The sequence below is a fragment of the Vombatus ursinus genome, unplaced genomic scaffold (assembly GCF_900497805.2).
Source record: "Vombatus ursinus unplaced genomic scaffold, bare-nosed wombat genome assembly UNPS02014826.1, whole genome shotgun sequence".
NCBI lineage: Eukaryota > Metazoa > Chordata > Mammalia > Diprotodontia > Vombatidae > Vombatus > Vombatus ursinus.
The window spans coordinates 6,381,726-6,409,208 of record NW_020954604.1 but is presented as its reverse complement, the minus strand read 5'-3'; the positions used below and the strand labels follow the sequence as shown (position 1 = coordinate 6,409,208).

Genomic DNA, 27,483 nt, shown 5'->3' with positions numbered 1-27,483 from the left:
TAGTAGCCAGAGCCTGGGAATGTGACCTATGACTTCACAGAGACTGTAAACTACCTTGAGTAAATTTAAACAGTAAATGAAGCTCCAACTATCCCATGGGAGAACTTGCACATGACCCTGGGCCATCCCTGGCACTATACCTTCTGTTTTCCTGTTTCTGTTTCTATATAATACTGTCCTAACTTAGGATTGATGCGGGGATCCATTTTACTTTGTCCTGCTGCCATCCAGGACGACTGTTTTCTTATGAGTAAGCTCCCTCAATTAACCCAATTAACCCCAATAAAACCTATTTAATAACCAAACTGGTATGGGTTCCTCTTTCTTTGGTATCTCAGTATTCTCTCAGAGGGTATACCACACACAATTGGTATAATCAGTACAGAACAGATCTGGCCCCTTATATATGTGCAGTGATGATCTATCAGCGAGTATTAACTTCTACATTTTATAAGACAATAGGTCTCTTCATTAAAAATGGGTACTACAAAATAAGGCCACTGGTAAATTCCACTGAGAAAGAACAGAAATAATACCAGATGAAAAATAGTAAGTTTCTCATAAGAGTTTAAAATATGGTCTGTTTTAACAGTCTAAAATCTATTATCAGATTTTAGTAAAACCTCAAAAAAGAAAATGAGTTTGTACAAAAAGCCTACAAATTTAAAATTCCAAATTCCATGCAACGCTGGTAGAAATACTTCACTCCTTTTTCTCATCTCCCTACTCCTTGACATCAACCCCATTTTCTTCCTTTTACTCCAGTTTCTGATGAAAAGATGGCCTTGCTCCTCATCAAGAACAACCCTTCCAACGTGACCTCCATCACACCCCCAACCATGTTCTCTAGCAAATTCAGCCCACAATCATCATCATCTTCATTCTTTCTGTCTTTGGCTCTCTGTCTTGTTCCTTCTGCCTTATAATCATTTTATTTATATCTATTTGTTCTTTCCCTGTTGCCTATAAATGTACCCAAGACACCTCATCATTTAAAAAGAAATCACTAGATTCTATGGTTCCCTCCTAGCTATTATCCTACATCCCTTTCTCAAACTCCCTGGGGAGAAAAAAACTTTCTCTATTTTTTGCCTTCATTTCCTTTTTTCATATTCTCTTGTAAACTTGCAGCAATATGACTTCTGACCTAATCACTCAACTGAAACAGGCTTCTTCAAAGTTATCAAGGAACTCTTAATCATTAAATCTAATGATTGTTTCTCAATCCTCATCCTACTTCTCCTCTCTGTAGCATTTGACATTATTGGGCATACTCTCATACTGCATACTCTCTAGGTTTTTGTGACATGACATGGCTCTCTTCTGGTTGTCCTCTTCTTTGTTGGATCATCACTCATCTCATGTCCCCTGTTAGTATGGCCCCTAAGATTCTATCCTGAGCCCTTTGTCTCTTTTCTCTACACTATTTCACTTGGTGATTTAATCTGCTCCCATGAATTCAATTAACATCTCTATGGAGATTATCTATACATCAGGCCCTAGTCTCTTTCTAAATGAGGCCTTTCTTGTTCTCCTCAAATAATAGTGCCTTTTTCTCCAAGATTATCTTGTATCTGCTTTATATGGATTTTGAATATATCTATACATGTGCATATGTTCTTGAGGGCAGGGGTTATTTCAATTTTGTCTTTGTATCACCAGCATCTAGCATAGATCCCAGCACATAGTAGGCACTTAATAACTGATTGATCATTCCTTGAATCTAATTGATGATAGCTTATGAGCTATGAGAAAAAGAATCCCTACTCTAAACTAATTGTATACAGAAAATGTAATATTATGAAGGAAAAATAAAAGTTTTAGATTGTGCAATGCTGTATGACTAGAAAAGAAGTAGTCAACTTGGGGACAAAGGGCAGCAGAGGGAAAGGAGCCTGAATACTTCCAACTTTCTGTGTTCTTAAGGCACTCTTTCAAGACAAATGGGTTACAAAAGGAATGTTTTCACATAGGAATAAAGAGTTGTCCAGCTGCTAACTGATGATTGGTCAGGTTTCTTATACAATAATATAATGAGAACATTGTATGAGGAACAGTGGTATGGTGGACAGATCACAGGACTAGGGAGTCAGAAAAGACTTGGGTTTGAATTTAGTGTCATATGTATTCAAAGTGTAATTTTCAGTAAGTCATTTAACCTCTCTGAGCTTCAGTTACCCCACCTGAACAATAGAAATAACAAGAATATTGTTGTTCAGTAATTTTTCAGTCACGTCCAACTCTCTGCAATCTCACTTGGGGTTTTCTTGGCAAAGATACTGAAGTGGTTTGCCATTTCCTTCTCCTGTTCATTTTACAGATGAGGAAACTGAGGCAAACAGGGTTAAATGACTTGTCTAGGGTCACATAGGCTAGATTTGAACTCAAGACATGAGTCTTCCTGACTTTAGGCCTGGCACTTTAGCCACTGTGCCACCTAGCTGTCTTGTGACAATAACAGTACCTACCTCAGAATGAATGAAATAATGTGTCACACATTCTGAAAACCTTAAAATTTTATCTAAATGTGAGGTGTTATGATGACCTAAATTGACTTCTATTTAAGAGAATTAGGTAAGAAAATTAGCCAAAGTCAAGTGAGAATGTTTATATTTTACTCTGATAGCTTTTCTTGATTTGGAGACTAATTTCTATTTAAAAAGAAATTGATACTTCTGCAGATATCTTCCAATCTGAATAGGAAAAAAATAATCTGTTTATTGGCATTTGTCACTCAGGTAAGTTTTGAGGAGCTGTGAGAAAACAATACATAAGTATAAAATTAATCATTAAGGCCATTCCTTACCATTTTTACTCCCTTGGTTCTATCTATAACCCCACAGACAATATCAACATGCTCTGTGCACATGTTCAATACTTTGGGATCCGGGTTGGATATAGTTGTAAAGTGAAACTTAGAAAACTGCAAAACTTAATCAGCAGCCATGTTCCTCAGAAGCCCTTGCCCCTCTCAGCCCATTTCACCATTTCATCAATTCTATTTTTAATGGATCCTCTTACTCAAGCCCTTAAGTCAATCAACTGAATTCTCTTCATTTTGATCGTTTCCTATCTGCCAAAATTTTCAGCTAGACCTAAAACAAAACAAATTGCAAAGATAATTACAGTAAACATCACAGTAGAATTCAAGCAGGTGCTGTCTTATTTTTGTCTCTGAATCCTTAGCAATTAGCATAGAGCCCTACACAAAGTGATAATGAATTTTGAATGGAATCGATTCATAAAAGACATCCAGTGGGGCTTTTGAAGTCTTCCCTGTAGAAGACAGATGCACCAGTGCTATTACTTAATGTGAGAAGTGCAAAAATTGCCTATTTCATTATGGCAGATTGAAACCTATTTTGACTTTGCTCAGTTCAAATGATCAGTAGTGTCCTAACCCTTCCAAAGCAGAAAAAAAGAACATTATTCTGAGATAATTTACTGTTAGGGAAATTTCAACTATTACCTTAGAAACCAGAACTCTGTCCTGCCTGTGAATTTTGGCATATTATTTTCATGTGTGTGATTTGTCCTTGAGCTCTTAGCACAAAATTCAGGGTCTCAGCTAAAACTAGACTAATCCCCATCTGGATATAAAACAGAAACTTTCGCAACTTCGTAAGCAAGGTGGCTATCATGATCTGTTTTCTTGTTCAACTTTCTGCTACCATGAATAAAATAATTAGATTATTTGTTTCTGGGTGGAGAGAATACTTAAGACTCTCCACTGGAAATTTCACTTTTTTCACACCAGGGTGCTATACAAGGAATAGCAGGAAACAGTAGTTTGCAAAGCCTATTTCTGGTGATCTTTGCTATACAGCTGAATTTTACAGATTCCCTTAATTATTTTTCAATGGTTTCTTTAAAGAGTAGAGGGTATTAAAGACATCTTGTAATTGCTCTAGAGGAATATGTTTAGAATCACTGAATATCAGGCAAGAGATGATCCTGGAAATTATCTAGCCCAATTCTTTCATTTTATATGTGAGGAAAATGAAGCCCAGAGAATTGGAAGGACTTCTCATAGCAATACCACTGGTTAGAACCTAGAACTAAGGCAGTTTCACTCCCACTCCACTGTTATTTGCATTACACCACGAGGCCATCCTCTGTTTGAAGAAAAAACCATGATAGCCTAGATGTGATACATTGGCTTTTATAGAACTTTTTTTCTCTTTTCTTCATCTACCTATTCTTTTTGCTTTATAATTCAGTCAAATTCACTGCTCTGATCATATCACTGCCTTGCTCAAAAAACTTCCAAAGGTCTCAGACTGCACATAAAAAATTATCCTGACATTAGCTGTGTATTCAAGGCTCTCCATAATCTGGCTCCAACGTGTCCTGGTCTTCTTGTCCCCAGAAGGCAAAATTAGGGGAAAAGGGTAGAAATTATAAAGAGGAAATTTGGACTTGAATTAGGTAGAAGGTTCCTAATAGTTGGAATTATACAAAAGGGCCGTGGGCTGTCCTGGGAGGTGGTAGCTTCCCAATTACTACTGGTCTTCAGGCAAAGTCTGGATGACCAGTTTTTGGATATGTCATAGTTGGATGCTTTTCAGGTATAGGTCCAAGGTTCCTCTTCTGTCTCTGAGACTGTGATTTTATAATACAGTTCAAGCCTTATCTAACCCTGCTCCCTTCTATGATCAGGCCAAAATGGACTCCTTATTGTCTTCTCCATCCATCTTACCTTCTCCCATCTCCTTGCCTCACATTATTCCCTCTCTCTGGGATGGACTTTCTTTTCCTGCCCAGTATTCTTACCCAACATTTCTTGAAATCCTAAGAGTGGGTCAACCCCTTCCTTGAAACCTTAGCGGAGTTCATTACATTGAAGAGATCTCTTACTCCACAGATTTCTCATAGCAATTTCTTTTGGCATCTCCTTTAAAATTATCACATTCTGTTTTATATTTATTCTTATATACTTACTGGTAAGCATTTCTTCCCTGCCACCCCATAGTCATTATGTCTCATATTTTATTATTCTTAGTACAATGCTTTGTACATAGAAGTGTTTTGTTTGTTATATTGCATTGAAAAATCCAAAATGATTCCATGTTTCAGTTCAATTTAGTATTTACCAAAGATTTGAAAACACCAGATCATCTGAAACTTTGTTCCTCTCTAGATCAGTAATGCTTTTTTCAAATAGGTTTAGAAGCCACATTTTGGATTTTGACCAGTTTCTGTGGGTGATAAGAGCAGTTAGAAATTCATTTGAAAGGCATTTTTGACGTAGCTAGCACTATGATCAAAAAACATAAAATAAGGTGCTATATTGCTGTGAAAGTTATTTCCATGAGTTCCTTTTTCAGATCAAGCTAGAATTCCATACACTTGAACACATATTCATAAATAGAAAGGGAAAGGGGGGAGGGATGATGTTGTCTTAGCATGTTTTGAAAATTAACACTTAAATCCTTGTAATATTAACTTTGATGAAAGAAACAGTTTCTTATAAAGTGTCCTGTCCAATTCCATTCATTGACTTTTAGGAAAGAGTCTATATTATATCTCATAAGTACCATTGAAACTTGGGGAGATGAAACAAACCCATGACTAGACAATGGATGGACAGAGCTTTTTCAAAAGAAACAGGATAGGTAAAAAGGTAGGTATGTTAATAAGGTATACACATATGAGAAAATCCAGGAATCAGAGTGGAAAAATATAATATTTGAGTGGATGAAGGAGGAAGAAATACATTATTTTTGTCATTGGAGTACACCTAGTACACCATCAGGACAGAAAGAGAACATAGTTAAGGATTTTGGAAAACATATCACAAGCCTGGGACAGAGGCATGATGTGACAGGCATGGTAACCTTCAATTATCTAGACATCTACTGGAGTTTTCAGCCAAAAGCAGAACAGTTAAAACAGTTAATAACTTCTTGACTTGCCTTAGCAAAAATTTCATCCTTCAAAAGGTGGAGGAATCAACAAAGGGAAGTTCCATTTTGGAACTGATTCTCAATACTAGGAAGAACTGGTGATAAGGATGGAAATGATGGGAACCCTACAGGAAAGTGACCACTCTGTCTTGGAGTTTGTGCTAAGAAAGGAAAATGACTCTATCCACAATATGAACACATCCTAGACTTGGGGAAAACAGATTCCAAAGGATTCAGAGGAAAGACAGTTAAGATCTCATGGACCAAAATGCTTCAAGGAAAATCAGCCCAGAACATATAAGAGATTCTGAAGAATTAAATTGTGAAAGAACAAAGAGGAAATAATTTTAATGAGGAGGAAAAATGGAATTTGCCTGGAGAGTCTCAAGTGGATACACAGGGAACTCACCAATCAATTTAGATTTTCAAAAGAAAGGACAGTAGATGAAAACAAAAGGATGAAGATAAATCTTGTGGGTAACAAGATGAATAGGAGTCTTGTAAAAATAATGTCAGAGGGAGCAGCTAGGTGATGCAGTGGATAGAGCACCAGCCCTGGATTCAGGAGGACCTGAGTTCAAATCCGGCCTCAGACACATAACACTTACTAACTGTGTGACCCTAAGCAAGTCATTTAACCCCATTGCCTAGCCAAAAAACAAAAACAAAAAGAAAAATAATGTCAGAAACACTAAAATTTAGAATGAACAGGCTAGAGAAGAAACCTAAGACCAATTGAAAGGGGAAAGGTTTTTTTACCTATGTAGGAAAAAGGAAGATGCAAGAAAGGTTAGCCCTTTGCTCTAGGTAGATAGAAATATAACTTAAAACAGAAGAGGAGAAACACATCCATTTTTACTTTCTTTTCTTCTATGCAAAGGTGAAATGAACCATGTACTGATAATGGTAGAATGAAAAAGGATACACAGGGAGTTGACATGAGAGATATGGAAGCATATGGTAAGAGAGAAACCAGCTTCCATGGATGATTCAAATTCCCTGGCCCAGATGAATAACATCTTCAGATCCTGAGAGAACTGGCAAATGTAATTGTTGGGCCCCTGGCAGTGATGTCTGAAAGATCATGGGAAACATTAGTGGCTCCATGAGATTACAGAAGGGGAAAAGTTTGCCTTATTTTTTTTAAAAGGGAAGATAATTGAGTCTATAATCTGAAGGTCAATGAACTTGACTTCCATTCCTGGGGAAATGCTAGAACACACCATTAAAGAGATAGCTGGCAGACATCCAGAAAGGGACCTGGGGATTACAAAGAGTCAAAATGACTTCATCAAGAACAGGTCATGCCAGATTAACTCCATTTTTTTCCCCCAAAAGAATCACTAAATCAGTAGAGAGGAATGTTGCAGATATAGTTTAGAAACTTTTACTGAAGCTTTTGCTAAAATACCTTTAATTATTTGTGTAGATAGATATGGATTAGGTGATAATACAATTGGATGGATCCAGACCTGGTGGGATGAGCAAACTCAAAGGACAGTGTTGTTAACGGTGCCACATCACTGTGAATGAAGCTTTCCAATAGAGTACACCAGGGATCTGTGCTTGGCCTTTAACTGTTTGACTCTTTTATCAAATACTTGGATAAAATTATGTAGTATATGCTACATTCATCAAATTTGCAGATGACATAAATCTGGGAGCATAAGATAATAAACCACATGACAGAGTCAGGATCTAAAAAGATTTTGACATTCTAGAGTAGTTATGTTAAACTCAAGCAGAAAGAGATAACTGGGGAACACATATTGACTTAGAAAACTGCCAATTAGCACTATCTATACTTGGTGGTTGTTTCGGTCATGTCAGACCCTTCATGACCTCATTTGGTATCTTCTTGGGAAAGATACTAGAGTGGTTTGCCATTTCCTTCTCTAGTTCATTTTACAGATAAAGAACTGAGGCAAACAGGGTTAAGTGACTTGCCCAAGGTCACATAGCTAGTAAGTCTCTGAGGCCAGATTTGAACTCAGGAAGGTAAGTCTGACTTTGGGCCCGACACACTATCCACTGTGCCATCTAGCTGCCCATCTATATTTTACTGCAGCTTTATTTATTTTGTTAGACATTTTTTCAATTACATTGTAATCTAGTTTGGGCTGCATTCAGGAGTTTTAAGGAGTCTATCTGGCCCCCAGCTGCAAGTCTGACCATCCATTCTGTATTGGGCACAAAAGTCAACATCTTGAGTATAAGATGGGGAGATATGGATAGATAGATAGATGGTGTTCTCAAAAACATGTGATTATTTTAGTGGCCTGCAAGCTCAAAAGCTGATGAAAATAAATTGCATGAAGAAAGACAAAGTTCCCAGGAAAAGAGAGGTGAAAATCACCAATAAGAAACTAGATAACCTCTTTTTGGGTATGGCATATTATGGATAGCTTTGATAAATGGGTTGAAATTAATGGCCAATGAAGTCTGTTCCAACTTTCAATTTCTGTAATCCTATGAAAGATCCCAAAATGATCTAGAGCATGCCTAAATTACCCTCTTTGCAAACTTAACCCACTATTTCTGGTTCTGTTCTTCTGAGGTCAGACCAAACTAGACTAATTCCTCCTTTAACATGACATCCTTGGCTCTGATTCTTAGAATCTAGCCAATAGCTCATAGATGCTCAGATTCCTTAAGAGTCTGGCCAATATGGCGAATCTTCAATAAACCTTGTCTTTGGCTGAAAGAAGGCTTGGGTTGAATTCTTTCAGGCAGAATCCTTGTGTCTCAAGACCCCTGAACCTCTAAACCACATTATTTTGGTGGCCCATTCGGGGAAACTGCCTAACCCCAAGTTCTTCTCCAGCCAAGACTGGAAGACTACAGGCCATTCACCTACAGTTGGTACCAAACAATGGGTACCAGCCAATGTCCCCCCTCATTCCCTGGATGCAGCCTGTGCTTGGTTCCAGTCAACCTCCTCTTTGGGACCCCCTGGAGGCAGGGACAGCTCTACACCCCTTGCCAGCAGGAAGCAGTTTCAGAAGCTGAGACCTTTGCCCCTTACCCCAAAAGAATTTGGGTTCCTATTTTTTGAGGGGGGAATGATGGGGTTGGGATCTGGGCCCCAGAAATGAAAATTCCTGGACTTTCTCACATGGCCAAATCTCTGGCATTTGCCTGAGGCTATAATCCCATCAACTGACCTTTCATTGTGGCCACCCCAATCTCCCCTCCATTGTCTTGTCTCCCTATGGCCCCAGGCCACTTCCCCACCCTTGGTCCTATCTAGGCTCCATTTCCCGGGAGTTCTATTACCTCATAGACTACTTGGCCATTCCTTGATCCCTCCCATAGTCTTTCTGTATATAAGGTCCATCTTGTCTCCATTAAGATGCTCAGATTCTTAGAACCTAGCCAATGCTGGATTCTTATAACCTAGCCACTGTTTACTCATGTTCAGACTCTTGTTTGGAGTCTGCCCAATATGATGGATGTTCTAATAAACCTTGTCTTTGGCTGAAAAAAACAAACAAACCATGACATCCTTTCAAATTATTGAAGAGAGAGATATTATGTCCCCACCAAGTCTTCTCTTCTCCAGGCTAAACATGTCCAATTCCTTCAACCAATCTTCAAATGACTGTGTTTCAAGAATCTTTACCATTCTGGTTGTCCCATTCTGGACATTCTCCAACTTGTCAGTCTCCTTGAATTATGTAACCAGAACAAATACAATACTCCAGGTGAGGTCTGGTGATGGAAGAATATGGGAAGCAATGGATGGAATCTGCCAAGAAGGCAATTTAGACTTGATGTCAAGAAAGACTTCCTAATAATTGAGTTCTACCTCAAACATATGGGCTACCTCAAGAGGTGGTGAGTTCCCTCCCCTTAGAGGTTTTCAAGCTTCCACTGATGAGTGGATAACCACTTGCCTAATATAGTATATTGGCTATACTTCTATTAGGAGCAGAAATTAATGATGGATGAGGTGCTTTCCAACTTTCAAATTCTGTGATTTTATGAAAGATCACAAAATAATTTGGCAAAATATGTGAGAATAAGTATCATTACACAGGGAACAATTACTACTAAGTAGAGGTGAATGGAAGAAAATATTATATAAATTAATAGAGAAGAAAAAATATATTTACTTTCTTTAGGGGGACAGGAGCAGGAGAGGGAGAGGAAAGTTGATTGTCCTGAATTCAGAAATTGTCGAAACATTAATATTAAATAATTTTCTCCTTTATCCATTTTATTTTGTGAAAAATGAACCACTGACCTAAGCCAGCTTACTTTATTTCTCAGAAAAGAGTAAGGACAACATCTGGTTCTCATTGTTTTAATAGTTGGTCTCTGTAACTAAGGCATAATGGGATTTTTATCTCTAAAGCTGATAGTGAACTGTGAATGAAGGAGAAAAAGGTAACAAAATATTAACATACCATTTCCTTTCTTCCCTCACCACTTCTTTGCACGTTAAAGTTAAAAATTACAAAGAAATATCTTTGTTCTCAATGTACTTAAAATCTTGCCCAAAATATCATATGGCCTCTAAGTTTTTCTTCATTGCACTCATCCTTTCCTTATTAGGGCCAAATGAATAGAATTGTGTCCATGAATGAGTTTCATAAAATGACTCTCCACCTTAAAAAACATCCTGGCATCTGACCTCCATTTTGAAAACCATCATCATAAATCTGAAAATGTTTGAGGAATTCTTGAATATCCTCCTGGGTTGTTGGATATAAGCCTTTGCCAAAAATAATATTCACTGTGACAGGACACAGGACATGCCTAGGGGAAAAAAAAAACAAATCAATCATAGGATCATAGGTTCATGGTTATAGAATTGGAAGGGACCTCTAAGGCCAACTAACAAAGCAGTCAAAGAATAAGTATTTCTTCATTTATTTACTTAATAAGCATTTATTATTCTCTAAGCACTTCCTATATGCTAGGCATTATGCTAGTGTGGAAAACACAAAAGAATGGCCCCTGCTCTCAAGGAGGAAAATGCTCCTTATTAGAACCAAATGCTATTCTAGGTCCAAAGAAAAAAAATATTCACACCTTTCTATGAAGGAATATATACTATAATAATTTCATCTTTATATAAATAATGACAAATCTAAAACAAATTGTACTGAGAGAGAAAAGTACCCTCAAGTTGCTTTAACATTTTCTTGCTCAGGTAAAAGGGGCTTTAATGGTAGCTAGGTGGCACAGAGGATAGAGTGCCAGGCCTGGAGTCAGGAAGACTTAATCTTTCTGAGTTCAAATCCTCCCTCAGATACTTAGTAGCTGTGTGACCCTGGGCAAGTAACTTGCCTAGTTCCTCATCTGTAAAATGAGCTGGAGAAGATTTTGAAATGGCAAATCTCTCTAGCATCTTTGCCAAGAAAACCCCAAAATGAGGTTATGGAGTCAGACATAACTGACAAACGACCAAAAAACAAAATCTGAGATCTGAGATAGGGTCTACCCAATCTCTAAGAGAGGCTATGATTTCTGCTTTTGTAGAGAGTAGGAAAAGGGTGTGCCCCATCAATGTAGGGAAATCTCTCCATCTCTCCTTCACTCACCATTTTCCAAGATGGGTATCAGACTAGAATTACATCTACAATATTTCTAGGGCAGCTAGATGCCACAGTGGATAGAGTGCCAGGCTTAGAGTCAGGAAGACTCATCCTCGTGAGTTCAAATCTGTCCTCAGACACTTACTAGCTATGTGTCCCTGGGCAAGTCACTTCACCCGTTTTGCCTCAGTTTACTCACCTGTAAAATGAGCTGGAGAAAGAAATGGCAAACCACTCTAGTATCTCTGCCAAGAAAACCCCAAATGAGGTTATGAAGAGTCAGACATGACTGAAATAAATGAACAATATATCCCTGAGGATCACAAATGGAAAACTAGAAGAGATCATAGCAATTACCTTATCCAGCTCCTTCATTTAATAGAGGAAACCGGGGTTAGACAGATTATGTAAATTCCCTATGGTCACACAGAAACTAAGTGGCAGAGGGAAGGATTTGACTCTAAACCCAGAACTCATACCACTGTATTATGCTGCCTTCTCTATCCTGATTTCTGCTTCACAATCCTTATTTTTGGCTTCTCATCTCAAACTCTTTTTTCTAATCAAGTTACCCAATGCTACCTATAGCAGATGATTTAGACTCTTAATTACACTATCCCTATATTCTTCTCCCCAGTCTTTAAAACCCAATATCATTACCATCGACCATCTGTTCGCTCCTCTCTTCCTCTCCCCTCTCCCTCCCTCCCTCTCTCTCTCTCCCTCTCTCTCATTTGTGCCAAAGGAGAAAGTATGTCTAACATTTTCCTTGCTAAGGTAATCCCTTCTATCCACACTCTTGAGTTAATGGGGGCTTGAACTAGGGTGGTGGCAGCAGAAAGAAAAAGGAGTGAGTAAATGCAAGCTGCATAAAAAACCATAACCAAAATACTGACTTGGTGGACTTGGTGACTGATTGATTTGTGAGGATGGGGAATGGGGAAGAAGCAATTAAGTTCTAACCTTTTATCTCAACTCCAGATTTGGTAAAAAAACAAAAAAAAACAAAAAAAAACAAAAAAAAAACAACACCTTGAAACTCTTCACCTTTAGCTTTTGTGCTAACTTCATTATTTTCAATTTAAAAAAATTGTGAAGTATATTAACTAACAACAATTTTCCTTAATGAACCCCTTACTTTTATTTCTTTTTTTTCAAGTGTCTTTATATATTATTTTAGTTAACTTGAACTGGTTTGCACCTTCAATCAGAATTTAAAAATTCAGAGAGCTCCCATTTATACCCCTTAATAATGTGACTTTCAAAATGTGGTCAGGTCTACCTAGAGAATAAGTTTAATTGCTAAGATGGTTATTTGGCTTTTCCACCTATCAAAGTAAGAGTCCTGAATTATATATGTATAGGTTTAGAAAACGATATTATTCAATAAACTTAAAATGACTCAGCCGATCCTTTAATGACCACATCTGAAGACAGACTTTTGACTTCCTTACCTGATAACTCAGTGAATTGCTGAATCCTATAAATAAGCCTGATCCATATTTGGCAGATGCTCATGATTCAATGACACAGCTTTCCTTTAAAGGAAAGATCAAAGCAAATAAATTCAATTTAGGGTAGTTCCATTGCTTCAAGGCCTTAAAATTGATGCATTGCATAGTTAACAGCTATTTGAGAGTCAAAGGACAGAGTAAGCTAGCTACGAATATGAAAAGTGTTTTCTTGATTCCTGTGCTGGCAGCTGGATTCCCAGCTTTATGCTGATGCCTATAATTTTTTGGGGGTGAGGAGAAAGGGAGGGTGAGAGAGGTAGAAGGGAGTAAACCAAAGGAATACATTAGGGATTAGAGTTCTTGACATAAGATTCCATCACCTAATACATACTATGAGTTTAGTGAATGATGAGAATGGTCTCAATGCCAGTACAAAGAAAGACAGAGGTACAACTCTTTTCAACGATAAGAAACCACTAGTCGAAGAACCGTAAAGTGAAATATATTTAATATGATTTAGTGCGGAAAGTATTGGTTTTAAAGTCATATGATATCAATTCAAATCCTGATTCTGATAAGGACTACCTATGTGACACTGGGCAAGTCACTTTGCATCACTGGCTTGGAACTTTAACTGCTATAACACCTTTTATAACCCCTAGGCTTGGTAGTTCTATGTCCCTGCTAATAATGTATACATTATATACGATAGTATATATTATATACTATATTATGTATATACTATATTATATATAATAATGTAAACATTAAATACAATGTTTCCTATTTAAGAGTTCTATCATTTTAAGTATTAAACTTACCATAGTTGTAAATAGAGATATCCCTTGCCAGAACACACACACACACACACACACACACACACACACACACACACACAGCAGCTATTTTGTTAAATAGAGGCCTTTTTTCTTCCTTATTATAATCTTTGTGAAAGGTTATCTCCCCCCTTCACCCACCTACCATCCTCATCTCTATCTATATCATCATTCATATGGAGAATACAAATTATAATTTTTGTTTTCTTCATACTTATGTAATTTCACTATTTTGCCTACTCAAGGATTGAGAATATCTTTTCCTGTCTCCAAAATTGTGATAATGCTCAGATCAGTACAAGTGTAGTAGGTTTTTTTTTGTAGCATTCTGTTCTTAAAAATGACAGATCTCCATATACTATGCATAAATATAAAGGCTAAGCTCCCATCCTACTCTCACCATATAATTCAACTGATTATTGCCCTAGGATCCTTGGGAACTAGAAAAACAGAAACATTTCTAATGTTTGTCAGAGAAAAGAGTCTTTTAGTATATAAAAGAAAAAGTTGCAAGCCATCTTGGGTAGGGAGTCTTTTTTATTTAAATTTAAATTTCTCAATGTACAAAAATTAATTCTCTTTGAAAAAAAGAAAAACATGATAAATACATATAGTTAAGCAAACAAATTCTACAATTGGCCAAGTCCAAAAGTTATGTTTTCAGCTACTGTGGCAATCTGTTTTGCTTGATTATACATGTTTGCAATAGATTTTGTTTTTCTTACTTTCTCAATGGGAGGAAAGAAAAGGTGGGAAGGAGAAAATTTGGAGATGAAAATAAAACAAAATTGAATTTAAAAAGTTATGTTTCATTCTGTACCCTGAGTCCATCTTCTTTCTGTCAAGAGTTGAATAACATGAGTCATGATCATTCCTTGTAATTTTGGTTGGTCATTATATTGATCAGATTTCTTAAGTCTTTCAAAGCTGTTTCCTTTACAAAGCTGTTATTCTATAAATTGTTCTGCTGGTTTTGCTCACTTCATTCTGCATCACCTCATTTAAGTTTTCTCAGGTTTCTCTAAAACCATCCCTCTTGACATTAGTTGTGGTGCAGGGGGCCATCTCCAGTTGTCCTGATCTATATCTGGCCACTGGACCTAGATGTATCTGGAGGAGAAAGTGAGGCTGGTGTCTTTGCACAGCCCTCCCTCACTTAAATCCAATTCACTTGCAAGTCATGGCATCACCTTCTTGATGTCATGATCCTCTTCATGAACAAAGTACAAACAACAACAAGAGTTATAGCAAAATAATATTCCATTGGACAGCTAGGTGGTGCAATGGATAGAGCACTGGGCTTGGAATCAGGAAAACTCACCTGCATGAGTTCAAATTCAGCCTCAGACACTTACTGTGTAACCCTAGACAAGTCATTTAACTCTGTTTGCCTCAGTTCCTCATCTGTAGAATAAGTGGAAGAAGGAAATGGCAAACCACTCCAGTATCTTTGCCAAGAACACCCCAAAGTGAGGTCACAAAGAATCGGACATAACTGAAATGACCAAACAACAACAAATATTCCATTAAATTCATAATACCACCTAGTAAGTTTTGGGGTCATATTGTCCTACAGAATGGCTGGACCAATTCACAGCTCCAGCCATCAGGACATTATACATGGTGGGGGCAGGGTAGAGTTTTGAACAGGTCTTTGTGCTGCCAGACAGTTGATGTAAACACATCTCCCTTCTCCAATCATAATTTGGGGAGCTATTACTCCTAACTTCCTCTACTTCCCTTTCCCCTGTGGGTGATTAAGACTACAACCCTCTGCAATTTCAGAAAGCTGATGGAGAACCAGTTCAAAACACAGACTTGAGTATCTCATTTTATCTACACCTGTCATGAGACTTCTACTGGCTACAAAGAATATGCCTCAAAAACCCTCTAGATTAGTTAAGTTTTGTCTGTGGCTAGTTTCTACCCTGGGTGTAGTGGTGACTTTATTATAAATCACTCTTTTAGAGGGTAGCTGCAAGTAAATGTAAGAAATAAGGTGAATAGAAGGTGCTGATTAATTCTTCTCTTCAATCCAAGAGTGACTCTGATTCATTTGTAGCAGGGCACTAAAAAAACAGGTCCTCAGTTTCTTCATTTGTAAAATGAGTGGGTTGGAAAAGCTGGTCTCTAACTTTCCATATTAAGCTCCTTTCTGCTCTAAATCCTATTGAGTCTATGAAAATCATAATATTTTAGCTATAAGTACTGTAGAACAAATCATCTCATCGCTAACACATAATTATTGGACACTATGTGCAGATAAGTCAGGTTTGTCATATGACTTCTTTTCCTGAGGAAAGACAAGGATAAATTGAGAGAAACAGAGTAAATGGTGGATCCATGAAGAATATCCAGTGGGCACCAAAGAAATTATATCAAGCTGAGTATGCATTTTTATTTAGCTTATTTATGATTCATAGCTGTGTGGGTTTTTTCTCATTCTACCCTGGTGCATTAGGAAAGCAGATCTCAATAGGAATGTTCTATTGGGAAGAACGGGAGTGGGGAGGGAAAGAACCTTCAGAAAATTTCCAGTACTAGGAAGAACTAAATATTTCTCAATTGCATATGTCACAGAATATTAGGATCAAGACAAGCAGAGCTCTGTGGATGACTACACATTTTTTATAATTTTTAAAAAAATTTTAAACAAATACAAAATTAGAAAAAAAAATTAAAAAAAAACATTACCATGTACACAGCAGATCATATGACAGAATTTAATATAAAACAATAAATTTCCATTCCAAGAAAACCTATGAAATAAATACTACACATTGTTTTCAAAGCTGCTCAGCTTTCCTTTGCTTCCTTGTTGGTTTTCTTTCGTTCTCCGCTGTGCACTTTTTGCTTTGTTTTTTCCCCTCCCTCCCCATCCCCACCCATAGGAAGGCTACAACGAAGCATGGAGACATTTACATATATACATATATGTATGGTCTTACATGTATGAGTTTATATGTGTATGTTTATAGATATCTATGTATATGTTTATATGTGTGTGTGTGTGTGTCTAAAATGCTTATTTCTTCCTATCATCTGTTTCTCTGAAGGTAGACAGCATCTTCCTTCAGAAGTCCAAGTCTTTCCATGTTTTTCTAAATCAGCCAGTTCATAATTTCCTACACCACTGCAATATTCCAATCCAATCACATCCTATCTGAGAGACTGTCTATGAATGTTTTTCCCCAATTTTCAGCATTCCTTGTACTCTTGGCTATGTAGGTTTTATTTATACAAGAAAATTATAATTTAAAATAATCAAAATTATTCTTTTTACATTTTAACAATGTTATCACCTTATAATATAGTTTAAGGTCTACAGATACTGCTGAATCTACTGCCTTTACATCTTTTTTCCCGGTTTATTTGAAGTTCCTGACCTTTCATTCTTCATATGAACTTTGTTACTATTTTTTTTTTAATTCGGTAAAAAAGTTTTTAGTAATTTAATTGGGATGACTGAACAAATAGATTAATTAGGTAAAACTATCATTTAAAAATTATATTGACTTTACCTACCCATGAACATAAATTTACTTCAATTATTTAAATCTGAGATTATTTGCATAAAAAGTGTTTTATATTTGTGTTCACGTAGTTCCTATGTCTGTTTTGGCAGGTATACGCTCAGGTATTTTATACTGTCTAGGGATTTTCAATGGTCTAAAACAATATTGAATAATATTGCTGACATGGAGCAGTTTCTCTATTTTTCACTTTTGATTAAATCTATTTTAACTTTAACTTTGTCTGAGATCATGATTACTATTCCTGCTTTTTTACATACCAAATTCTACTCCAACCCTTTATTTCATCTTTATGTGTATCTCTCATTTTTATGTTTCCTGAAAGTAACATATTATTGAATTCAAATTTTTGATCTGCTATCCATTTCCATTTTATGAGTAAATCCATCCCATTCACATTCTAAGCTACTATTACTTCTTGTGTATTTTCCTCCTTCCTATTTTTCCTCACTATCCTTCTCACCCTATCTACCCTATCCCTCTTGACTCCTGTTATTTGCTTCTACCCACTATCTTACCCTCCTATTTCTTAACCTACTCACTCCTCTCTAAGAGTCCCTCCCTTATCCTCTCCCCCTACCCTATCCCCTTGCCCTCTTACTTTTTTCTGAATTTAGAAGATTTTTATACCCTTCTAGATATATATGTGGTTCCCTCTTTAACCCATTCCCAATGACAGTAAGATTCCAGTACTACTCGCCCTATCTCCACTAGCTTCTTTTGTGTCAATTTTTCCTCTTATGCCTTATTTGAATGAGAGAATAACTCCTTTTTATCTCTCCCTACACAGTTTTATTTTTTTTTAGAATCACCCCTTAATATTCAGCTCAGCCCATGCCTTTCTTTCAAACTATCCAAAAAATGATGGCAAACATAAGAGTACTGGTGGTGGCTACACTTCTTGATGAGCACATGAATATGTTTATATCCAATATTTCTTTTACTATAAATTGTAGTTAAGGAAGTTCCATGCAAAGTAAATAACTATGATGTAATACTACTGTGCTGTAATGAAATGATGAGCTGGCTGATTTTAGGAAAGACTTGCATTAAATAAGGAAGAGTGAAATGAGCAGAACTAAGAGATCATTGGATACAGTAATAGCAATACTGTTCAAAGGATAACTGTGAATGACTAAGTTATGAGTATTATACATGCTCAAATCAACTACAAAGGACCTATGAATGAAGATGCTATCTACCTCCAGAGAAAGAATTGATAAACAGAAGTATGCATAATATGGTTTTATATACACACACACACACACACACACACACACACACACACACACTTGTGTGTGTATGTCAAATGGTGGCTTTCTCTACTGTGGGGTGGGAAGGGAGACTAATTTTTTTTAAAAAGTAAATAAATAAAAATAGAGAAGTGAATGGATGAATAAATAAATAATAGATAACTAGACACATAAATGAATGAATGAGTAAAAAATCAGCATATCCAAAGTATAGTTTTATGCCTTCCACATCACGGGGGTTAGGGGCACAATGCCCCCACAACCTGGAAAATGTGTGTAAAGTTTTTTGACCTTCCCTTCATAACAGAGAAGTAGTCTGATTTTTTTTTCTTTTTCTTTTATGGAGTGTTTATAGTATCCTATTATAAAATTTGGGTTGATATTATACAATACTAGACATATTTTATGCATTTCTAAGTTTCTAAACTTTTTCTTATATACCCTTTTTCTTATATACCCTTACAAATTATTAAAAATAAGAAGTTAGCAAGGAAAGCAACCCCATTTCTTTTCCAATACCCTTTTCTGTGTTTTCAGATAACACATGGGAATTCCAACAGTACTTTCAAAAGTCATTATCCCCATTAGATTGTAAACTCCTTGATGGAAGGGACTGTCTTTTAACTCTTTTTGTCCACCTAGAATTTATTACAATTTCTGGAATGCAACAAGCATTTAATAAATGCTTACTGACTTTAAACTCTCCAAAAATCCCCATTTAATTTCTTATGCCGACCCATAACATATCAAACCCGCAATAAGGAAAGTCGCAATGTGGAAGGGATAACTGTACACAAACTCTTACAATCAGGAAGTTTTTCTTAATGTCAAACTTACATACCTATTTTTTAACTAGAAAATTTGGAAATTAAATACTTTATTTACCTTACTAAGTTGTAGAGATTTTTGCTTCCATCAGTGCCCAAATTTTCCAGTTGTTCATGTAATCCTTCTACCAGCTTTTCATTAAACTGATATAGAGTAGAAATCTTCATTTTGTTTTTCATCGTGCCATATAATAGACCATGGAATGTTAAAAAGGTGCTCTTTGGAACTGATACCATAAACAGAAAATTATTTTAAATTACAAATGTCTGTTTTAAACATATAAAAAATATATAATTCATAACTAGAATTTGAATATCCATGGCAAGGAAGAAAGCAGTATTTTAGATATCCAGAAAACAACGAAGAAATGTTTGGAATTTATTATATAATCTTTCTTTTTTTTATTTATTTATTTATTTATTCATTCATTTATTTATTATATAATCTTTTTTATTTATTTATTATAGAATCTTTTTTCCTTCCTAACCATGCTTTGTTTAGCACAATATTGAATATAGTAGGCATCTGACAAAATTCTCTTACCCAAAATACATAAGTAACTTAAATACTCAAATTTATAAAACTAAAAATTATTCCCCAAAAGATATGAACAGGTAGTTTTCAAAGGAAGAAATCCAAGTCATCAACAACCATGTAAAAAAAATACTCCAAATCACTAATAATTAGAGAAATTGAAGGAAATCCGATATTTTACTGCATGTACATCTTATAAACATAGATGACAAAAGAGGAAAATAACAAATATTGGATAGGTTGAAACAGGCACGTTTTTTGTACCGTTGGTGGAACTATGAATTTGTCCCGTTGTTCTGGAAAGCAATGGAACTATGCTAAAAAAAAATTAAACTAAACTGTGGATACCCTTTGAGTTAATGATACCACTATCCCATACACCCAAAGAGATCAAGAGAAAGCGAAAGGGCCTATATGTACAAAAATACTCATAACAGTTCTTAGTGTAGTAGTACTAAACTACAAACTAAGGGGGTACCCACCTATTGGGGAATGGCTAAATAAATTGGGGTACATGAATGTGATGGAATATTACTGTGCCATAATAAATGAAGAAATGGACAGTTTTAGAGAAAACTGGGAAGATCTATGAACTGATAGAAAATGAAGTGAGCAGATCCAGAACAATGTATACAATGTCAATAGCATTACAGAAAAATATAACTTTGAAACGCTAATTAATGAAGTGATAAACTACAAGTCTACAGTAGGCCTGCACAATCTGTGGCTCACGGGCCGCTTACGGCCCTTGTTGCCAAAGGATTTCAGGCAGCCCACAAAAAATTATCTCTCCATTTTTTGCAGGCCGCTTGAAATCCTTTGGTGTGCCACAGGTTTCACAGCGCTGGTCTAGAGTATTAATCATATCATCTACCTCCTGCCAGAGACATAATGGACCTAAAATGCAAAATGAGACATCTATTTTGGACGTGGCCAATGTGATAATTTGTTTTGCTGGGCAACACATCTTTGTCATGAGGGTTTGTTTTTCATTTTTCATCATCATCATCATCATTATCATTATTATTATTATTATTATTGTTATTCTGTTGAGGCGGAGAGAGAGAGAAGATAAATGCTTATAAAAATAAATATTTTTAAAAATATAGTTCGCATTACTTGAGTATATACCTTTAAGTGGTTAGAGTATATAGCTGGTAATGATCTGGATGGTAGAGGTAAGTCACAAGAATAAAATTTTAAGTATTTCATAATTCTGATCTGAAAGGAATATCAGCAAAGGAAATATGATAAGGTTTTTCCTCTTTGAACTGAGTGAGAAGGATTTTTATAATTGATGCTTTAAGTTACTTATTAACGAATAATAAGGGTAGTTACTTAAATTCTAAAGTTTATCCTAAAGGTCTTAAGACCTAAAAAAAAGTAATTTAAGGTTATACATGATAGAGAGCCTGGGTTCTAATTTGCCAACCCCTTCAGTTTACAGACGAGAAAAATAAGGCCTAAAAAAAAGGAATTTAAGGTCATACATGCATGGCAAAAATCAAAGAATAAGGGATAACTTCTAATGGTCTTTCCACCTCTAAACTAAAATATTCAAATGTAGGGCTCATTTCAGTACACCACAGGGTTCTTCATCTGGTCTTTCTTAGGGGAGGAGGGGAAGAAGGGCCAGAAATTGGAACTATCTTTTTTGGATGATATAAAAAACATCAAGATGACTACTGAGTAGATATCTCAAAGAACTCAAAAGATAGAAAGAAAGTCTTTATATATACCAAAATATTGATAGATTAAAAGAAAAGAAAAATGTAAATGTCCTTTATTTGGAGAATGGCTGAATAAATTATAGTATGTGAACATAATTAAATATTATTGCACTGCAAGAAAAGTTTAACATGAGGAATTAATACAGAATGAAGTAATCAGAACCAGAAAAAATATAGACAATGAATATAGGACTTCCGCTTCCGGGAGCCAAGATGGTGGAGTAAAAAGGTAGTCACTGTCACCCTCTCCTATCCACCTCTGAAAGCCCAGAAAATATCACCCTGGACCAGCTGAACCAGAAGAAAGACGGGGAGCAGCAGTGCAGTAACCCAGGAGCTTGAAGGATTAACGGGAAAGGCCCCTCTTGCCCTGGGGGAAGGGAAGCAGTACGGAACAGGAGGCTAACGAAAGCCCCACTTTAGCACTGCAGGAGGAGATCCTGGTGCCTTGGCCTTATACAGCAAACGGGTCTCCCAGTGCCTCAGCAAAAATAAGGGAAGCAGCACTACAAAGGGCTTCAGGCAAATAAACACCCTGCAGCATTCATCTGAAAGGAGCTGAAGAAAGCAACCTAGAGTTGCTGAAAGTTCCAGCCTTGCTGATTCCAGTCCAACACCAGGCAAGCTGCCAGAACCCTACAGACTCCAACTGCCAACATAAGAGGTCCAGCACACAAAGCCAGTGATCAAGACCTAGGCTCCCAACACAAGAAGCTTGGGTCAGTACCTTTTGCTCCCCAGCAGGAAAGCTCAATCTCTTTAAAGGTCAGGGAATAAAGAAACACCATGAGTAAAAAGAAACATACCCTCGATTCATATTATAAGAAGAGTGAAGATCAAGACAGAAATTCTGAAGAGGACAACATTGTCAACAAACCCACATCTGCAACATCAAAAGGGAATATGAACTGGTCTGGAGCCCAAAAAGCCTTCTTAGAAGAGCTCAAGAAGGATTTTAAAAGTCAAATGAGAGAGGTAGAGGAGTCCTTAAAAAGTACAATTGGCCAATTGGAAAAAAAGTACACTGAAGAAAACAAATCCCTTAAAAATACAATTGACCAATTGGAGAAGGAAGTACAAAATCTAACAGAAGAAAACAATATATTAAAAATTAGAATTGGACAAATGAAAACTAATGATTCTATGAGAGAGCGAGAATCAGTCAAACAGAAACAAAAAAATGAAAAAAATAGATGAAAACGTAAAATATCTCATGGGTAAAACAACTGATCTGGAAAATCAATCCAGGAGAGACAATTTAAAAATTATTGGTCTACTTGAAAATCATGATGAAAAAAAGAGCCTAGACAGTATCTTTCAGGAAATCATAAAGGAAAACTGCCCTGAAGTTCTAGAACCAGAAGGTAAAATAACCATAGAAAGAATCCACCGCTCACCGCCTGAAAGAGATCCCAAATTGAAAATGCCAAGGAATATAATAGCCAAATTCCAAAATTACCATATTAAAGAGCAAATACTGCAAGCAGCCAGAAAGAAACAACTTAAATATCATGGAACCACAGTCAGAATTACACAGGACCTTGCAGCTTCTACAGTAAAAGACCACAGGGCATGGAACATGATATTCCATAAGGCAAAGGAGCTGGGATTGCAGCCAAGGATCAACTCCCTAGCGAAAATGAGCGTGATCTTTCGGGGAGGAGATGGATATTCAATGAAATAGGGGATTTCCAAACCTTTCTAATAATGAATATGATAGTATGATAACACTAAAAGGCAGTGAAACTCTGACTAATTATTGGCCCTGAAGAAGAGAGTATGAAACATGCTTTCCTCCCCTTGGCAGAGAAACATGGGACTGTTGAGGAGGAAGGTTGTATACACTGGAACAATCACTGTATTAGTTGGTTTTGCCTAATTGTTTTTGCATGTCACAAATGAGGAAATGACTGATGAAAAAATAAAAGGTAAGGCCATACCTTGTTTTGTTTTGTTTCGTTTTTAAAAAAAAAATTCACTTTTTATCGTGTTTCATCAATGTTGTATTTTTTACAAATTGATCATTTGTAGCAACCCTGCATCAAGCAAGACTACCAGCACCATTTTTTTCCAACAGAAGTGCTTACATAATGTCTCTATGTCACATTTTGGTAATTCTCTCAATATTTCAAACATTTTCTTCATTATTTTATCTGCTATGGTGATCTGTGATCAGTGATCACTGATGTTACAATTGTAATTGTTTTGGGGTGCCGCAAACTGCATCTACATAAGGCGACAAACTTAATTGATAAATGTGTGTTCTGGCTCTTCCACCTATCAGCCATTCTCCTATCTCTCTCCCTCTCCTCAACCTTCCTATTCCCTGAGACCCAACAATACTGAAATTAGGCCAATTAATAACCCTACACTGGCCTCTAAGCGTTTAAATGAAAGGAAGAGTTAATCGATGCAGCAAACTTCATTGTTGCCTTAGTTTAAGAAACTGCCACAGCCACCCCAGCCTTCAGCAGCCACCACCCTGATCAGTCAGCAGCCATCAACATCAAGGCACAGCCCTCCACCAGCAAAAAGATTATGGTTCGTTGAAGGCTCAGATAATGATTAGCATTTTTTAGCAATAAAGTTATATATATTGGGTTTTTTTAGACATAATACTATTACACACTTAATGGACTACAGTATAGTATAAACATAACTTTTACATGCACCAGGAAACCAAATAATTCATGTGACTCGCTTTATATTTGCTTTATTGTGTCGGTCTAAAACCAAACCCCCAATATCTCTGAGATATGCCTGTATTGATCATTTTTTTCAAAAGATAAATGATAAAAATGTAAAGGAGATAGGAGTAATGTTTTTAAAAATATAATTCCTGGTGTTGGTCTATAGGAAAAACTCCACAATATACATCTGCAAAACAGAACAAATATAGTGATTTAAGAGAAACAAACAATACATTTTCTAAGTCTCTTTCAATTTCCATGCCTTGGTTTTCAGATTTAATAAAAGCTCCTCAATCACTGTATCAACTGGCTTAAAGGTACACAGTGTCCAATGCTGGTAAAACTAAAATACTATATACAAAACCAATATACAGGGGTAGGATGGAGTAAGAAAGTGACCTATGACCCCACAGAAAATTAAACTACCTTGGGTAAATGTAAACAGCAAAAAAAGCTCCAACTATCCCATGGGGAAATTTGCACATGACCATGGGCCATCCTTGGCATCCTTGTCTCTCAGAGGGTATGCCACCCTACAATTGGCATATTTAGGGTAAAACAGATATGCCCCCTTACATTAGGCCTAGTTGGAAGTATAGTCTGCCTCCTTACATCAACTAATATTATATTCAAAATAATTCTGGAATCATTTGAAAGGGAACATGGTGTTACCAACAAAAGCAACATCAGAAAACCTTCCTACTCAATGAACCCCAGACCCTCCATGTAACCTCCAGGATCAAATACAAAATGCTCTGTTTGGTATACAAAGTCCTGTATAACCTGGTCCCCTCCTACCTTTCCAACCTCCTTACTCCCAACATATTCTGTCATCTAGTGACAGTGGCTTCCTTGTTGTTCCTGAAACAAGATACTCTATCTCCTGACTGAGCATTCTTACTGGGTGCCTCTCTTCCCATGCCCGGCATTCTCTCCTACCTTATCTCCTTGAGCTGGCTTGCCTGGCTTCCTTCAAATCCCAGCCAAAATGCCCCCTTATGCCAGTTCATTCTCTCTGTCTATTATCTAAAATGGATCCTATGAAAAATGAAGCCTCTAAATCAGTTGATAGTAATTACTTTGATTTATTTTAGGATTAACTGTCCTTTTTTAAAGAGGAGCTATGCCAACATAAATATCCCTTTAAGCTTAACTGACCTATAGATTTAGTGAATGAATATTTTAACAAGAGTTAATAGTAGATAAGTTAGAATCAGCCTAAATATAACTTTATAGAAATAAAATAAAATAATCATAGGATTAAGCTTAGATATCACAAGATTCTTTACTAAAGGTCAAACTGCCCTTTTCAGACAGCTAGAGGGTGGATGTTGACTCTCAGCGCACCATGTTACTCCCTTTAGTAAGTTCCTTTTTCTTTTTCAGTGAGCTACATAGACCCACAGCAGAAATTCTTAAGACAACACTGAAAGATATTTCTCAAAAAAATTTACAGAAATGATAGACATGAGTTCTAAACCAATGAAATACTGAACCTAGCAGTTACCCCACTCTTGAAACTCGATGACTTCGTTATGCCCAGAAGCTTAATGTTGCAAATCTACCTATTTCTCTATAAATCCTATGAATCAGTCTGATGAAAATAGTTCGGTTTTTTCTGTTATAAAGATAAGTTCTGTAAACCTGTAAAATTGTCACTAATCACTGAGGAATTAGTTGACCTGATTTAATGAAAACTTGATGGCATTGCTATTAAATAATTTTCTGTCCAAAGTAATACATCTCAGAAATTTTCTATTTTAAATAGAAATTCAACACTTATATGTAACTTGTCTGTACATAGTTGTTTTTTCACATCATCTCTCCATTAGACTATGAGTTTCCTGAGAACAAAGACTGTCTTTTATCTTTCTTTTTCTTTCCAGTGCTTAACATAGTTCTTGGCACTTAGGCACTTAATAAATGCTTGCAACATAGAAAGTGCTTACTCAATGTTTACTGACTGACTGACTCTGACTGACCTGAGTTTAAGTCCCAGCTCTGATTCTGACACCAGATTTGGTACTTGGCAATTTCTTTGAATCTGAGTTTCCTCAACTATAAAATAAGGAACTATCTACTTCACAGGATTATTATGAGAGAAGCACTTTGTAGACCTTAAAGTGCTATTTAATTTCAAATTATTACATATTATCATTATTATCCCCTTCAATTAAGCCATAGGAAAAAATCAGTTCTAAATCATTCTATTACTCACTACTCAGCCAACAATATAATAGTTACTTCAAGTGAAATGTAGGAAAAAAATATTCTTTACCTATTCAATAGATACGGTCTTCCACTGCATGTTCAAAATTTATTTCTTTTGACTTGAAAAATACATCAAAACCGTCTTCCTCAGTTACAAAGGTAAATCGATTACCCAGGGCAAAAATTGTAAATACTGGTCCATGCTGAAAGAAATAAATTGTATTATAAACATAGTTTATTAAAGACAACTTACTATCAGTATAACTACTCTGCAAAGCATTTATTTTTAAAATACTCCATAAGACTTCAAATGTTAAAGCACAATTCCATAAAAATAATTCTGGTTTATTCTACATTTCATAATAAATTTTAAAACTGATTATGCAGATCTTATCAAGTAATAATTTTATTATAAAACACAAATTACTTTATTAATGCATGGCAATTACTTTGATATGAATTAACAAGTTAATTCTCCATTAACCATTATTAAGATACATTATTAAGACATAATCAACTCCAGATTACACAAAAACAGTTTTCCTCTTCTGTCTTAGATCATGCATTTTGATGATTATCTGCTTATTGATAAGGGTCCCAGGTACACAAATAGTTTCTCAATCTGGTACAGACAGAGAGTCTAGCTTGGGGTACAAACAATCAATTATGTCAGCTTAGGATGGTCTTTGCCCTTGTTTAGGGCCTCCGACATGCTCCAGTGTGTGGAGGGAGTCAAAGGGCCGCATTTAAGGACCTAGAGGGCCACATCTGGCCTTGAGGCCACAGGTTCCCCACCTCTGCCTTAACTTCTTCTATGTATTTATTAAATGTTAATTTGTATTACAGTTATTTGCATATATGAATATATTGGTTGGTGTCCTTCATTCTTTTTTTTTAATGGCAATTTTTATTTATTTTTTTGTTTTCAACATTTACTTCCACAAGATTTTAAGTTCCAAATTTTC

At 36.1% G+C, this 27,483-nt stretch overlaps 1 protein-coding gene across 1 annotated transcript in view; it reads right to left on the bottom strand.

The window, feature by feature from the left end:
- Positions 1–27,483, bottom strand: part of LOC114025125 (24-hydroxycholesterol 7-alpha-hydroxylase) — a 114,768-nt gene that overhangs the window by 79,283 nt on the left and 8,002 nt on the right. Inside the window, 5 exon segments of the mRNA XM_027838465.1 lie at positions 5,111–5,198; positions 10,518–10,667; positions 19,411–19,588; positions 24,593–24,604; positions 26,601–26,721. Coding sequence (XP_027694266.1) covers positions 5,111–5,198; positions 10,518–10,667; positions 19,411–19,588; positions 24,593–24,604; positions 26,601–26,721 — 549 coding nt within the window.